We start from the raw sequence: 17,638 nt of genomic DNA on the forward strand, positions 1-17,638 counted from the left end.
ACCCCTTCCTGGTTGTTGGGCACTTTCCCCTACTGTTGGTCCGAGAGGCCGGAGAGTGTCGCATGCTTTCCTCCGACGCATGTGCAGCCAGCCGGCAGCCAGCCTGGCCGCGCAGATCTCACCGGGAGAGTGTAACGTGTGGAAGGTCGCACTACCTCTCTCCAGATCCTACCCTTGCTGAGCAGGCGCCCCGACCGAACTGTAGGGGTCGCTGTCCACAACGCCCAGGACCCACCCACGGCTCCCCTCCCCTTAACTCAGCCAAACGAGTTAGTATAGCGATCAGCCCGAGCCAAGGCAATGCTGACTCTCCGGGAGTCGAGACCGCAGCCTCTTGCATTGGTGACGAGCACAATCTCCGCTACGCCACCTGACCGCCTGTTCATAGGATGTTGTTCCAGAATGATTGGTTACCACCAAATATGTCCACCAAAAGTGCCTGTTTGTGCCACTGAAAGACACGACTCGCTTTGAAATCTTGCTCTGAAATCCCACAAGGTGTGAGTTGTTGCAGGAAGCTGTGGAGCATGGATAGTACACTAAACATCACCGCAAAATGTTTCTTTGCTTAGCGTTATCTAAAAGATCAAAAGAAGAAAGAAGAAGCGGATAAACCTGTTGCAGACAGTGGAGAGATGTTAACTGACATTGACTGTTTTGACTGACGATATGCATTAAGCATCGGTATATTGCTGTGCATTATGTCTGCGGAGCAAGACATAATAAAATTGGTAGGTTGTGTGTGTGTGACTCTGTACAATATTGCTGCTGCCATGCACTTTAAGATGCATTCTAAAAGTAGATTTCCATAAACCATTGCTCGAGCACTACTCGAGTACTGAAATTCCCAGATTTAGAGTACCCAATCTGGGAAAACATTACTCATGCTCATCCCTAGTTGTAATTCCTACACCGTTCACCTGATTTAGATGTAAATACCCTCATTAAATTGCATGAAAGTCTGCACTTAAACAGCACATCTTGATTGTTTCATTTCAAATCCATTGTGGTGTTGTACAGAGCCAAAATTATCAATTGTGTTGATGTCCAAATATTTATGGACCTGACTCTGTGAATGGATTTTACATTGAGCGAGTAACGAGTTACAGAATACAAATATCTTGGAATCTGGCTTAAGGATACATTTACATTTAGATACCATATAGACAATCATGTCAGTAAACTGCCGCAAAAGAATGCTTATACAGTGCCATAACCAAAACCAACTTATCTGTGATTAGCAGAAAGGGGATTGTTGAATCAGTTTTTCTATCTGGATTGTGGAGATGTGATTTATAGACATGCTACTGCGTCTGTTCTTAAGCTCCTGGATTCTGTATATCACTCAGATTTATCACCTGTGATAGTTATAGTACTCACCATTGTATCCTGTACAATAAGGTTGGGTGGTCCTCTCTGGCAGAGAGATGTGATTTGCACTGACATTTATTTCTAGAGCCTTTGTTGGAGATCTTCCCCTGTATATCACTTCATTATTGGACTGGACCTCCCAGATTTAGTCACTAATACATTTGAATGGGTTGCACAACTCACACTAGTTATTACATGGAGCTTAGTAACTACTAAATATTCATACATACCCCTAAGGTGGTGGACGTTTTCTAGCTAACTGTTACTAAGATGACTAACGTTGGTAGCTAAGACAACCAAAACAAATAGAAATGACCTGTGGGTATTTATTACTAGCTAAGATAAGTAAGTTGCTGTGGTGCACTGCACCACTCATTTGAAACTAGCTAGTAACAACTAAGGGTTTAGTAAATACTAAATGCTTGAATTTAGTAATGACTAACGCCAAACTGGTGCAACCCAGTCTTGGACCTTATCATCCTCGCTCCAATGCTTTTGTTTTACCTTTCTTCTCGACCAAAGACTGCATTTCTGTCATCTTCTACAAGTTAACAAAGCCGTTTTAAAATAACTGGAGAAATATGTTGTGGCTCCCTCCTCCCTCTCAACACGAGCTGAAACTACTGTTTGGGCCTTGATTATCTTGTTTTCATGATCGTGGGAAGACAAAATCGTAATTGAAACTCTGCGTGGAACGTCTTGCAATGTACATCAAAACTGAAAACAAACAAACAAACAAACACGTCACCAGCCACCCGGGAGTAACCGGTAGTTAAAGTAACAATGGAAGGCTGATGGGGTCAAAGGGTAACGTGATTAATTGTTAAGATTTTAAGATTTTAATTTTGACAGCCCTATTTTCTTTAAATATTAAAATCGCATGTGGTTAAGTTTGTATGTTTTTGACCAGTAGGCCTAATCTCTGCATTTTCCTTGATAACCAAGCAATTGGACTCATGACAGCATTTATTTATTATATCGCAATCACAATCGCAATATTGTACACAATAATCGCAATCGCACTCTTTCACCAAATCGTGCAGCCCTAGTTGAATGAATGAATGAATTGCATCCTTAATACAATACGTTATGGCCTGTAGCAAACAATATCAAATACTGAATATAAGATGACGTATTCCAATCTGTGCCAATTGGAATTGGATGGAAATGGAGTTAAGCTGCCAATGCAACACCTTGTTTAAACCACATGGCCCATTGTAGGAAGTGAGAATGACTTTCAGTTGATAATAAATAATAATAGAATAGAAAGAGTATATGAAAATAAATTCCTGTGAGTGATTTTAGACCATAAACTCTGCTGGAAACCCCATATAGAATGTGAGGGCTAAGATGGCAAAGAGCATCTCAATTATTAGTAAGGTGAGACATGTACTCAATCCCAACTCATTGCACACTCTGTACTGTGCAATGATCTTGCCTTACCTGCATTACTGCACAGAGGTATGTGGTAACGCATACAAAACAACCATAAATACATTGACTATCCTACTAAAAATATATATAAAATACGTATGATACTGTATATCACATTATATAATCATATTATAATTCATTTGTATATTATATTGAACTATATTTGCAGTATATACTATTATATTATGGTATTATATTGTATATATCATGTACTATATATCTCACATCACATTATATATGTGCTGTATACACTAATACTATTATGTACTATATACTATTATATACTGCAGTGCATAATATACTGCATGTGTACTGTAATGTGTACTATATGTATCTACTATGTATGTATGTAAATAAAAAAATAAAATGAAACGTAAGTCTTCAGGGGTAGGGCCCGACAAGCCTAGTGCTTCTCCCTAGCCCTTTTCGGACAATTGGACAATGCTGCAATAGCAGCTGGTAAAACTTTGGTGATTTATGGAATGACCGTTGTTATGTGTCCAAAGCCCGAAATAAAAAATAACTCAACTGAACTGAAGAACGACTTTGTTTGTCTCCCTTTTGAAACCTCTGTGATAATATCAAACTGATGCACCTAAATTTCACTAGTAAATATATTTGAAAGGCCAAGGTTTAGCAGGCTAATAATTAATAATAATAATAATAATAATAATAATAATAATAATAATAATAATAATAATAATAATAATAATAATAGATTAAATGTGCTTTACACTTAGGGGCATAACACAAACACAACATGTAAAAATGTTGTCCTCCTCAGTGTAAGTCTAATCTAATGAGCTGGGAGCCACACGGCAGTTTGTCTTAAAGTAATGATGAATGTAGGCCTATTTCCTTATCAATTAAACGCTCCATTTAAATACTTTATTTAGCGTAGACTTTCCTGTCCTGGGGTTGATGGGCCTATGTTTGCGTCACAGACATAGCGTCAGCAGGGGGTGTGCTTGGTGGGGAGCTCCCATTCTGTGTGCATCTAGGATGCTTTTGGAAAGCCACAGTCGCACAGCCTTCGCTGAGGTCACAAAAGTCCTCCCAGGAATACATCACCCATAATTTACAAGTCTTGAAATGTGTCATTTCTATAATTTTTTTCTACAACACTGACAATAAATTCTTTGACCAACTAAAGGATTAAAGGTCACTGAAGCAGATAGGAGTTATGGTTGTGCCAAAAGCAGTTGAGATCTCTTTTCTTTTTCAGAGGCTTTGTTTTATGAGGCATGATGTCAACTTCAGTAAGGCCTTGTTTAGCATGTCAGTGCCAGGTGCAGATTATTTTGAGCTGCTCGGTTGTGATATTTCAGCACATTTGAACAGACTGAGTCTACTTGCTGAGCTTACAGCTTTAAATAGGCTTGTGCTCCCATGTGGTTTATGCAGAATACATTTAGTTGGTTTACGAGAAGGGTCTCCCTGTGGCCTGAAGGAACTTCTGTCCTTTAGATGGAAGTAAATGGTGCAGGGGTATACTGAAAGCAGTTTAGATGGAAGTAAATGGTGCAGGGGTATACTGAAAGCAGTTCAGTCTAAATTAACACTGCACCTCTAAATTATCAAAGCCAGTAATGCACAACCTACCCATTTAACCTACCCTATTTAATTTTAACTTCCTAGAGGTCTGTGTTACAGTTAATTACAAGCATTCTCTCTGGGGATTTTTAGTGGTTGTTTTCAACAGGATTTATTTTGTTGAGTTAGGCTACAACAAACTACAAGCCTGTTGGTTGTATTCCTACTAATGATGCCGGATAGGATCCTCTTGGAGGCAGAATAGCAAGAGTACATTTATACTGGATGTCCTGGTGTGTTGACTGGACTAGGGTTGTAAAACCATTAACCATGTCTGTGTGAAACCACGCCCTCATCAGACGTGTAGCCTTACCCCCTGCCCCTCACACCACCAGCCTCTGTCTCACACACAACACATACCCCTGGCTACTGGATACGTCAGGTGGAATACTGGTATGTGAGTACAGACACTGTTTGTTGACTGAATGATTTAAGGAAATGTGCCTTTCGGCCTAGTGACTGATGGAGCGGCCGTTGATGTTTATAGACATGAAAGGGTTACTCTTACTATTGTCGTCATCAGAGCCTTATGGCAAGAAGCAGCAACTTGACTATCGTCTATGCCTGGTTAACCGTTTACCAGAGATTTTGTATTGTTGGGCAATATTGATAACCCTGGAGTAGTCTATGCCATGTTGACGATTTGATTAGATCCTTGTCCACAAGGACTTGCTAAATGTTAAATGCTAAATGTCACTTGACGCCTATTTCTCTAGACAATATTATGACTTATATCCTACTGTCTGCTGACTCCTGTAGATATGTCAGTGTGGTCCGTCAGTATGGAAACTTGTGCGTAAAACTGAGCTTGTTCCTCTTTTATCTATTGTACTTTTCTTTTATACATTATCTTCCCTACCATTGCTGTTGACGAAAAGCAGTTTCCCTCACGGGATAATAACGTTTTCACCTGCTTCCTCAACAATGTTCCCATTCACTGTTGATTTAATGTACTTGACACAGGTATTCGTGAGTTTAGAAGTTAGGCTGAGTGAATCTTTCCTTGGAGCACACTGACTGTTCCTTTAACCACGCTATGCTCTAAGCAGCCTATCTGTATGGTCTATTCTTGACTGGCTGAGGATGAACGGACCGCGTGATGTAAGAGCCTATTTTGTTCTGGCGTTCCAGTGGGCACTCTGCAGGGGGTAACACTGTACTGTACCCCGTCAACCATGGACTTCACACATACACACACACACGTCTATCTGTCTTGCCGGCTGTCAATCTTATCTGTCTCTTTTGTTCTCGTCACTTGTCAGTCTGTCTGTCTCGTTATGTTCACACTCTTGAAATAGCCTGTCTTAAAAAAGGAAACATGCACACATTCTTTTTCGACGGAAGGTAGAATAATGGAGTGCTCTGTGTGGGACATTCAGACAGCCAGGTCGCTCCTTGCTGACAGCAGGGGTATATTTATAGAGGAAGATTGATGGAAAAAGAAAGTTGGGGATTTATCTGGGATATGTTAAGCAGACATAATGGCCTTAAGTATGACAGTTAGGCTTAGCCTGCAGTACCCTAATGATGACAGAGCCTAACCTTGGCTGCTGGTGTTTTAACTGTGCTTTGGATGTAGCCTGGGGGGCAGGCCTTCTTTTGGTGTTGGGGGGGGGGGGGGGGGGGGGGGGGGGGGCTGTCGAGTTGGGATGAGAGGCTGACTCACACACAGAGGCATTGTAAAGTTTACAGACTGACAGGCGTTCAGTAGTCACCACAGAGCGTCGAGTAACCCTAGTAAAGAATTTACAGTCCCCCGTGTCAGACCCATGGAACGTACACCAAGCTAACTCTCCTATGGAGCGCTCGGCTTGTGTGTACGTTCCATGGGCCTGACGTGTCGGGCTGACAGGCCTCCAGCTTCCAGGTCACCGTTGAGACGACCTTTTGGAAAAACATTTGGAAAAAGTTACGGTTCTTCCATTTTGTCTACGCTGTATTTATTCAAAATGATGTAACACAACAACATACTGAATTGACCTGTCTCAAACCCTGCCCTCTTTTCTTGATCCTCCAATCACAACTGTCGCTTACCTCGGACAAACCAAGTTTGTCCGAGGTAAGCGACAGCTGTGATTGGAGGATCAAGAAAAGGGGCAGGGTTTGAGACAGGTCTATTGGTACATCAGACAGTCCGACCACGATAATTCTTTGTTTTAACTGGAGTTTTTCTCTTTTCAGACGCTTTGTTGGCGGACCTGGAATCGACAACGTCCCACATCTCAAAGCGACCAGTGTTCTTGCCCGACGAGACCCCTTACTCTATCCCTACCGGAGGAAACTCGTACCAGGATGCGTCGGTCCCGCCCCCGGTCCCGCCCCCTCCCTCAGCTGAGGCCCTGAATGGCTCTCTGATAGACCCTCCAGGCTCCTCCCACCACTCCTCCCAGCAGGCGAGCACACTCGTTTCATCACCACACACTCACCTCTCAATGCCACATAGTCTGTGTACTAAGGCCTAACAAAAATAATGGTTGGTTTCAGGTTGCCGACCGACCCTGCCGATTTAGGTGCGACCCAATATATTTTATGAGTTTAAAAAAAAAATTATATATTAAAAAAAAAAAAAATCATTTTTTTTTTTTTTTTTTTTTTTTTTTTAAGAATAAAGTTTCATAGAAATCTTAGTCAAACATTTAGTATTATGGATATTAAACATGCTGGCAGAGTACATGCATCCATGTTGTTGTGAACATTTTAACCCTTTCACTGCCACACGACAGCCGGTTAACCCTTTCACTGTGACAATACAGAAGGTTAGCCCTTTACTATCACACAACCGACGGCGATGCTCCATCATTAGCATCATTAGCTCCGCATCCGCGGAGCTAATGATGCTAATGATGGAGCATCGCCGTCGGTTGTGTGATAGTAAAGGGCTAACCTTCTGTCGTGTGGCAGTGAAAGGGTTAATTAAATAAAGAAATTCCCTATCCATAGTCGCCGTGGGAAAGAATAAAAAAAAAAAAAAAAAAATTCCCTACCTACCCATGGCCAAACTGACAACCAACCTGAAACCAACTATTATTTTTGTTAGGCCTAACTGTGACTGACTGATTTGTCCTCTGTAGTCCTTGGGGTCAGGTCAGAAAAGCTCCTGGTCCGGGGACAGTAGCAGTCCTCCGTTGTCTCACATAGAAGAGGACCACGTCTACAGGTGAGAGAACGTGAATCTCTTCATATCCTTCATTTTGGCCATATAAATGTCGGGTATGTTCAAATACATTCTTGGAAGAGTTTTGATCTGTAGATGGAACATAAGCTTTTTGGCGCGTTCTTAACCCACCATATAGCAGAATGTAGCTCTACTTTACAATGTTTTCAAACGGCCACAAAATATAGCAGATTCAATTAAAAACTCAAAGAGTAATTTTAATGAATTACTTAATTTAATGAATGAATCAATGAATTAATTGGTGATGAGGCTACCAATGTATTTGTTTGCATCACTGATTGGACCTTTTTTAATTGTGAAGGTTGGTTGCTCACTCATTCATTCATTCAGTTACCCACAGCCACTCTGCCCCTAGTAGTGTCTCAATGCCATGGCACTTTGTGTGAGACCAGTTCAATCTATACTTGACATCTCAACAACAATCACCAGGTGCAACACGCCCACCCAGAGCTAATAGGGACGGTTTGTGTAAAAAAATATCCTAACTATTCGGTTTGACCCGGTTTGGAGCATTGATTGATTGATTGAAAATTGCATTAACAGATTGCAGAATGGGTACAATACAGTACGGCTCAAAACACACAATTGTTAACACATTGTGTGCTAGCCGGATATGACGATTTATCGCTTGGATGCCAGCACGTTAATCAATGGGAGGACGAGCACATTTGCGAGCGATTAAACTTAAATTATGGCTATGTGTCTAATACACCCGTCGCTTATCAATGACTTGCTTCCAGTCAACATGTACGAAGCAGATTTGTTTTTTCATCAGTACATTTCCGTTTTATACCGTTTTGAATAAGAGTATAGTTTGAGATTTCTAGAAAGAAAAAAAGATTCCGCGATAATAGCCATTTACTGGAATACACAAAACACGTTGTCATTTTCCGACTGATTTATGAATCGTTTTAAAATAAACGCTAGATTATCGAGAGTATTTGTGTTCTTATGCACGATACAAAGGCGGTCTGAAAAATAATTTATTCGTGCCGCGCCGAACACCACACACACACTGTTATGTACCATGAGCTTGATCACTCCTGTGTCACTGGGCATGCAGGTGAGGGCTGCTAATTAGCTAATTACTGCTGATTGGATACCTGCTGGCAGGTTAAAACCAGTCTCAGAGACACGCATGCACTCTGTCTGTGGCTAGTGGAGTGTGTGTTAACAGAGAGTTGTCACGTTCTCTCATTTCTTTGTTCTTTAGTTTGTACCAGTAATTCATTGTTAGAGTAGTATTTTGAGTTAAACACAGGTTTTGGTGTCGGTTTTGCACATAGGTTGCGTGCCTTTGAGCCAGGGTCGTAACACACACACACACACACACACGTTGTGAACGCTGTGAAAAACAACTCTGATTAACCCTGTATTCAACTGTACACCGTCCTAGACGTTATGACTCTTCATCTGCGGTTGACCGGAGGGGGGGGGGGGGGGTCGTTTATAATTCAATGACCGACGTTAAATAAAACATTTTTTGATCAAATTTTTTTTAATTATTATTCACATGAAACAAGACAACACATTAAACACAATCACAATACATAGAACTTCACAAGAAAATAACAAAAACAATAATAATACAGAATAACAATTTATACAGACAAAGAGAAAAGAAAACAGGGTTCAACCTTCTAAATTTTAAATCCAAGGGGTACTATCCAATAAATGGTCTTTCCCAGTGTTCAGCCCCGATTCCCGGCTGTGTGACCCTATATTAATAAAACGTACATCTCCAATTCAACACAAGGACCACTTTTTGAGAACACGACCCGAAAACAGAGCAATGAACCTTCATGACAAAACAAAAACCTGTAGAGGTGTTCCATAGACTCACAGAGACCGTGTAAAAGTGACCAAACAGTGAAGAAATAGTTAAATAGCTGCCCCCCCATAAAATCCCCAGCTAAACTCAAGAGGACAAGACAGACAAAACATTTCCTCCTCCCCCTCCCAAGAGACCCCCGGACTCACCCGAACACGCACCTCAACCCCGCTCAGCCGCACACGGCGGTCCTGACCTTTTCGGCTGCTGCAAACCACAGGTCAATACCTGCCTGTCCCACCCCAATCACCCGCGCCGTGGATATCTCAAGATAAATCACATCCAATAGTGTTGGGGACCAGTTAATAACTGTAAGCTTCTCAGGCACCTTCCATCTCATTGCTATTAGCTTCTTCGCTGCTGTGACACCCGCTAGGACAGGGGTGGCCAACCCGCGGCTCGCGAGCCGCATGCGGCTCTTTGCCCGTCAATGTGCGGCTCTTCCATCCATAAAAAAAAATTTAAAAAAATTTAAAAAAAATATTTTTTTTTATATTCTTTTTTTTTATTTTTTATTTTTTTTATGTCACTCATTCCATAAGGACGTAGAATAAACATTTACAATTTTTTTTTAAATGGTCCATTTGCATGTTCTTGGTATCTGAATCTAGGGACATATATGGATCAGTGTCAGAAATAGTGTGTCTGTTACTAGGCTTGAGTAAATTGTAATGAACCAAAGGAGAATATCAATTCTATTTAAAAAAAAAATTATCTTTGACTGTAAATAACACCATGCTAAAATTGACCAGACCTGAAAAATCTAAGCAAATGAATAAAGGGAAGATGATTAAACAGAAGGTTTTGTAGATACAGTACTGAATTCTGCCATCTTTTTTATAATGTACATTTCTCCACCATTTTTCATCATATTGCAACACCGTTTTTTGCAAGACGTTCACAGAAAGGTAGAGAAACTAACTGCGTTCTGTTTTATGGCAATAACGTTCAGGTTTGTGGGAGATAATCCCAAAAAATAAGAGAAATTAAAAAGTTAATCCAGAAGTCAGATGATTGACAGGGGCTGGTGTGAGCTGGGTAGGGTAGTTTTTCTAAATTTGAAAGCCCTGAGTCTCTTCCTTCAAAAGACTACACTCACTTTTGGCTGTGCCACTTCCTCCTGTCAATATGCGCCGGTTTCCGACTCAATGCCCTGAGATTTCTATAATCGTATATTTCACTAATAACAGTTAAAATAATTGGTAAACAAACAATGCTGAAAATATACACTTTTACTGTATATCTCGGGCTTAAGAGGTTAACCCTGTGAGGCCCAAATTAAAAAGAAATTAGCAACTTCAGAGGCCAGAGGGTGGGACATATAAACACATTTACTATCAAATAGCATTGTGAGGCTGAACAACAGGACCAATTGACTATGTGCTTAAAGGGGAACTATCTTATAAATGGCTTTTTTCAGTGTTTACCATTGTTTCTTAGCTATGTGGACTTATATTAATAGGATATATGTCTCTAATTCTCATATTGGCGAATTCTTCCAATTCTCCTCTCACAATATTCACCCTCACTGAACTGAGTCATCTGAAAATGTGCATATCTGTGATGTCAGAGATTTCTCAGCTGCATAATAATGTGGCAGTTGATGTGGCAGTTGGCACCAGGCCACACAGTGGTTGGAGCCCAGCCTCAAAACAGCTTAAGATCTTGAGGTAGAAAAATGCGGTTTTTAGTACTTGATTAGAAATACAAAACAATGCATTTTTTTTGAAAAAAAAACTAGGTGTTCCATAGACTCACAGGAATTGTGTAAAAGTGCCCAAATAGTGAAATAAATAGTAAAATAGTTCCCCTTTAACATTTTTTAAATAAACATTATTTTTTTAAATGGCTAAAAGTGATTTTGTAATTTTGCAACCGTGGGTCTCACAGGGTACTTTTAACCCTGTGAGGCCCAAATAAAAAAGACATTAGCAACTTCAGAGGCCAGAGGGTGAGACCTATAAACACATGAAGGGTGCCGTGACTGAAAAAAAAGGTTGAGAAACGCTGGTATATGGTGTGGCTCTTTGTGGTACCACAGTCATTTTTTTGTGGCTCTTAGTCTCTGACTGGTTGGCCACCCCTGCGCTAGGACAACCCTTTTTAGTTGAACGGACGCAGGTAGTGTCGTTATATCGTTCAGGAGTAGCGTAACGGCTGTGAATGGGATAGTTAAGCCACACAGATCTGAAAGTTTGTCCGTTATTGACCTCCAGAAGCGGGCCACTGGTGGGCAATCCCAATAAATATGCATATAAGTGCCAGTGGCCTTTTGAGAGCACAAATTGCACCGAGAGTCGGTTATCAGTCCCATAGCAAATAGCTTCCTAGGTGTAAGATAGGTCCTATGAATATAATTAAAATTAATTTGCTGGTGATTGGGGTTGTGGGAAGATAATGCCACATTTGCCCAAACATCATCCCAGTCAAACTCGGGGTCCAACTCTGGGATATCCACCCGCCAGATTGTATCCAATGATACATTTTTATACGTGGATTGAATTAAGAGCGTATAAAAGTCTGAGACAAACCCTCTGGAGGTCGTCCTGTCCACTATGAGCCTGAGGAAGGGGTGTGGGTGCAAAGCTTGAGCCCACGGCACGCCATGCGCCCTCAGCGCTGACCTTAGTTGAAGGTAAAGAAAAAAGGACTCGCCAGGAAGATCATAAAATTCTCTTAAGTCCTGAAACGCATGGAGGCCGTTCTTATCATAAATATCCTCCAGAGTATGAACTCCCCTCCTATGCCATTGAGGAATATTAACCGGCTTGTGCCCAACAAGTAATTGCTGGTTATTAAAAATTGGAGAGTCCATGTGCCATGGGCATTTAACCCCACACGACCTCTGCACATTACGCCACGTTTGGATCACGTGAGTTATGATCGGTCCATACCTCAGCCGGCATTTCGAAATAGAGACAGTGGAGTACACCACATCCTGCAATCTTAGCGGTGAGACCGCCGCCGCTTCTAAGGAGCGCCAAGATACAGCATCTACAGGGTCTAGCCAGCACATCAGAGGTCTCAGTGAGAAGGACCAGAAATAAAGCTTAAAATCAGGGATTGCGAGGCCCCCATCTTGTTTCCTACGTTGAGTAGTAGCTCTTTTGATTCTCGGGTGTTTGTTATTCCAGATAAATTTAGATACCATCGATTGTACCTTGCGCCAGTGGTCTATTGGAGGGGGCAGGGGGAGCATTGAGCTAACAAAATTTATCCTAGGCAGAACGTTCATTTTGATTATGGAAGCTCGGGCTTGTAGGGAGTTAGGAAGGGACGACCATCTGTCTAGATCCTGGCGTATTTTATCATAAGTACCCGTGAAGTTGTACTTCCCAGAAAGCTAAATACACCTCGGGTGGAATACCATCCCAGCCTGGTGCCTTACCCCTCTGCATTTCAGCGATCGTCTCCCTTAGTTCCATAAGGGTGATCGGTTTCCCCAGTTCCTTAGCCTCTTCCTCAGAAATGTGGGGTATCTCAAGCCCGCCAATGAACGATTCAAATTTAGAGTCGTCGAGATTAACCTCTGAGCTATATAACTGTGAGTAAAACTCTTTAAAAGTGTCGTTGATCTTTTTCGAATCAGTAGTGATTGTACCCTGTCGCGTCTTGATCGAGGGGATATCCGAGAAATGATCATTCGAGCGTATTTTCATTGCCAATAGATGGCTAGGCCTGGAGCCGTGAAAGTAGTAATTTTGCCTTGTCCTATGTATCAAGAACTCAGACTGTTGTTTAAGTATGGAGTTTATTTCCTTCTTGACTATCTTACGTTGTGTGTTTAGTCGTTCACTATAGTTAGTTTGCAAAGATGCGTATAGATCCGCATATAATGTTTCCAGTCCTTCTAGTTTTTTTGATCGGGATTTACGTAAGTTGGAGGAGAAAAGTGTGACATGACCCCTGATAAATCCTTTCAATGCGTTCCATAGGACCCTGGGGTCATCGACCGTGCCAACATTGATCTGCAAGAATTCAGCTAGTTTACTCCCGAACTCAGAGCAGAAATCATCGTTCTTTAATAAGGTTGAGTTAAAACGCCACCTGGGAGCTGTCGTGGAGAGCCTGCCAAAGGTTGCCACAAGGAAAATCCCCTTGTGGTCCGAGAGAGCCAGGGGAACCAATGAGACGTCGAAACTATCAAACAAATTAGGGGATGCGAATGCATAGTCTATTCGAGAGAAGGTTTTGTGTCTGGCAGACAGGTGAGAGTAATCCTTGAGGGTGGGATTGGATAAGCTCCATAGGTCTGCGAGCCCAGTGTCCTGGGCCCACATCCTGAGGGCCTTAGAGGACCGTTTTTGGTCGCTTGTTTCAGAGGATCCGGACCTATCCATCTCCGCATCCCAGCACGCATTAAAATTGCCACCCACAATGAGAGCGTATCCAGTAAGTTCCAACATATTCTTCGTGATTGTATTATAGAACGCTGAATCAAATGTGTTAGGGGCATACAATGCTATTATTGCCATCTTCCTATGAGAGAACTCAACTTTTGCTATAGTAATCCTTCCCTCCGTGTCCGACCACACATCCAGGACTTTGATATCAAGTTTACGTCTTGTAACTATGACGACTCCTTTCGTCTTATCATCGGCTGAGGATGAGGAGATAACGTGATATTGTCGATTTGCTAGCCTTGACACATCACCCACCAATAAATGCGTCTCACTAAGGAGAGCAATGTCAATATTTCTTCTCTTCAATAACCAAAGGACACTGGCACGCTTGTGTGGGGCGTTAAGACCTCCTGCGTTCCAAATAAAAATATTCAATTTAGCCATGGTCGAGTTTGTCTAAATGCGTAGAGAACATACCAGTGCAGCCAGGCTGAGTACAGAGGCGCTGATCCAGGCGGGCCCAGACGGTCAATCCCAGGAGTTCAGAGGAGGAACAATTACACACATATAAGACAACAGTACATAAAACACATAAAAATACCACCCCAGTTACAACCCCCCTCCTTCTACTCTAAACCCTAACCCACCCGTCCTATTATAAGCCCTCCTATACCCACTCTCCAATCCCCTCCCTATGCCCCATCCACTAAGGATGGTCATCTTCCTATCATTTCCCACTGGAGTCATGGATCCAATAAGACGCTCCCCACTCCGACCCCCCTCTAGATAAACCCCTGATTAAACCCCCACTAGTCCAATAAACACAAATAATAATAAAAATAAAAATAAAATTCAATAAAGATATCGGTCGAAAACCACCTGAGCCTTGGCCCTAACATGAGAACCATAATGGAAAAAATAGCCATTATTATATAATAACTCAAACATCACCCCTGCAACCATCTATTTCCGAGTCTGCGCATCAACGTTGCAATGTTATAGCACAAATGGATAAAGGAAAATTCAAAACAAAATTAAATTAAAGCATACCAGCAGATAGTCTAAGGCAGGATCGGATCACAGGTAAATTGTGCAAACAGATGTCATTTAAACAACGACAATAATAAGAAAGGGAAAAAAGGGGGTTATGGTCAAAGTGCACACCTGTAACAGCCCCTCTGAACAGGCACGACGGTTGGAATGACATAACCTATGTAAGAATAGTATTAAACACATTCATTAACCCGGGGATGGTAATAAGCAATACCTGACACAACCTGTTATCATATATTGTTTATATATATATTCAACCGATCTTCGCCTACCGGAGCCCAAAGCTCAAAACAGCCTGGATATAAAAATAAAAGCATACAAGAAGTTAGTTAAGGACCCGATCACCGTTGAATTGTGCGAACCGATGACACTTAAACAGCAACAACAACCAAAGTGCGTAAATATTAACGGGTCTCGAATGTCTCAGCGCAGACGTTAGACGCAGCCCGCTAGCTAGCCCGAGGATAGCGCGTAAGCTAGTGATGAATCCAGATAGCACGTTAGAGTCTGTTATGTACATTGTTCAGCTAGCTCGTTAGCTTCCAAAGAGGCGATACACAAGTACGACCATGAGGTCAGCATTAGCAAGTAACAGAAGTCATTGGGAAGCCCCGCTAGTTGGATGGGCAGTGGACAATTAGCATGTCTAGGCATGACAGCATGAATAGTCGGCCCTATCAATGTATTCAGGCCCACATCGCCAAGTCACTCACCCGTCATAGATATCAAGCTACAGTCTCGGCTATCCCCTCGAGATATTCCTTCGCTTTAGCCAACAACCAAAATGAACGCCGACCATCGACCTTATCCAACACAGATAATTTCGTGGGAGCGAATAGCGTGGGCCTCAGGCCTAGTTTCCATAGCTTGGACAGGACCACTTTGTATTCGCCTCTCTGTGCTTGAACCTCCGGCGTAAAGTCTTCGAAAATGGCCACTTTGTGATCGCCAAGCCTTAGATTACCCCTTCTGGCACGAGCCGACCGCATGATGAGTTCTCTCTGCTGTAGCCTGTTCAGCTTGACAATGATGGGCCTCGGTTCCTTGTTCACTCCAGGAGTGGTCCTGCCCGCTCTGTAGGCCGATTCACATACGGGAGGGGAGGGGAGGACGTCATTCCCCAGTATTTCTTGCAGCAATTCCGGCATGGTCTCAGAGAGACGGCCTTCCCCGCTGCCCTCCGGTACTCCAACAATCCTGATGTTGTAGAGTCTCTCACGGGACTGTATTTCCACAATTACCGACTAGTTTGGCAACTTCGGCCTGCCTAGCCAGCAGGGAGAGCTCCAGATCCGCCATCTTCTCGCTCTGTAGTGAGGCCTCCGTCGTTAGCGTAGCTAGTTCGATAGCATTAGCCGAGGAGACGGCGTGCAGCGACTCCATCTTGTCTATCAACGGGACGACCGCCAACCTTATTTCCTCTGATATCTCTCGATGAAGGTTATCACAAAAATCCGCCAGCACTTTTCTTTGTGTTTCAGCGAAGCGTGTCTCAGATTCTGCATGGAGCTTGGTCATGACCGAGAGCACAGCTTCGCTTATCTCCCCGACACCGGGCGATGGTGCGGCCAGGCCCGGTGGTAGTTTGCTGGCTGGAGCGCTCATGGATCTGGTTTCCACCACCGACATCGCAGAAAGTCGAAAAAAGTTGACGACAGTAGTTGAAACTCGACGACTTAACAAGCAGACAAAAAACAAATAAAAATAAAATAAAGACTAATGGGGAAAAACGTATATTCCGCACGGTAGAAGGGAGCTCACGTGAAACACGTCTACTCCATAATCGCCTAGCTCCGCCCCCCCGACGTTAAATCATTTATGTAGTATGGGTGATGTATAGATCAGAGCAGTTTGTATCGAAAATGGTAAAGAAAAATGCTGAAACTCACCCCAGTCTCCTCTTACCGTTGGGTGATGAGCGTGGAGCAAAAAGATCGCTATTATGGGATGTTGATCTAGGTGATCCAGTTCCGGTTTGTATAATACTAATACACGTCCAATCATGTTGTTTATTGAGTTATGGCAACGGATCGATATGCAAGGTGTCTGGATAGAGTCCCGCGAGCGATAGCGAGTGCCCGGACAGAATAGGGGACGGACTAAGCACTTCCGGTGACTTCCGGTTTTGGCAACTCGCCGATCGTCCACCAGGTGGCGGTATTGAAGCGTTGGAGAGTTGAGCGGAGTCCTACAACACCAGCAAAGACTCCGTGGGTGAAATGTGAATACCATGACGAAAATATTAAATATTGATCTCAAAGACGCTGTAAAACGTCATTGGCAGATTATGCATGGCGGAGAATGACGTCTTAACACGTCATCGGCGGAGAAAGGGTTAAAAAAAACGAGCGTTTTTCAAAATGGTATAAAGCGGAAATGAACCGATTATTAAAAAAAAAAAAAAAAAAAAAAATCCGTTTCGACAATGTTGACTGCAAATAAGTCATTGATAAGCGACGGCCAGATTAGACACATAGCCATCATTTAAGACATAGTTTATGCGTTTGCAAATATGAGAGCTCTATCATTGAAGTGGACGCTGGCATACGGAGCCCTTTAGCGCCCCGCGTGGCTGGCGCTGAATGTGTTAAGAGCTAACCATCTCAACACCATGGTATAAAAGCTCCTGGTAGAAAACCATTCAGTAGAACACTATTACATTTGAGTTGTGTTTAGGTGTCTTGTCCACGTCAGATTCTGTGTGCATGCGCATCAAGGAGGCAAAAAGGAATGTATCCTGGTCAGAACAATGGGGCAGACTACAATATATTTGCATTTGTTAGCCATGCTAGCGATCTAAAGAATCAATCCATGCCAAAGCTATATTAAAGAATCAAT

The 17,638-nt window shown here is 42.5% G+C and overlaps 1 protein-coding gene across 1 annotated transcript in view; it reads left to right on the forward strand.

Moving 5' to 3' along the window:
• pxnb (paxillin b) overlaps window positions 1-17,638 on the forward strand; it is a 45,132-nt gene that overhangs the window by 11,927 nt on the left and 15,567 nt on the right. The window contains exons 2-3 of the mRNA XM_084315547.1: window positions 6,580-6,791; window positions 7,470-7,555. Coding sequence (XP_084171673.1) covers window positions 6,580-6,791; window positions 7,470-7,555 — 298 coding nt within the window. The remainder of the gene's footprint in view (window positions 1-6,579; window positions 6,792-7,469; window positions 7,556-17,638) is intronic.

This window comes from Notolepis coatsorum (assembly GCF_963971535.1).
Source record: "Notolepis coatsorum genome assembly, chromosome: 1".
Taxonomy (NCBI): Eukaryota; Metazoa; Chordata; class Actinopteri; order Aulopiformes; family Paralepididae; genus Notolepis; species Notolepis coatsorum.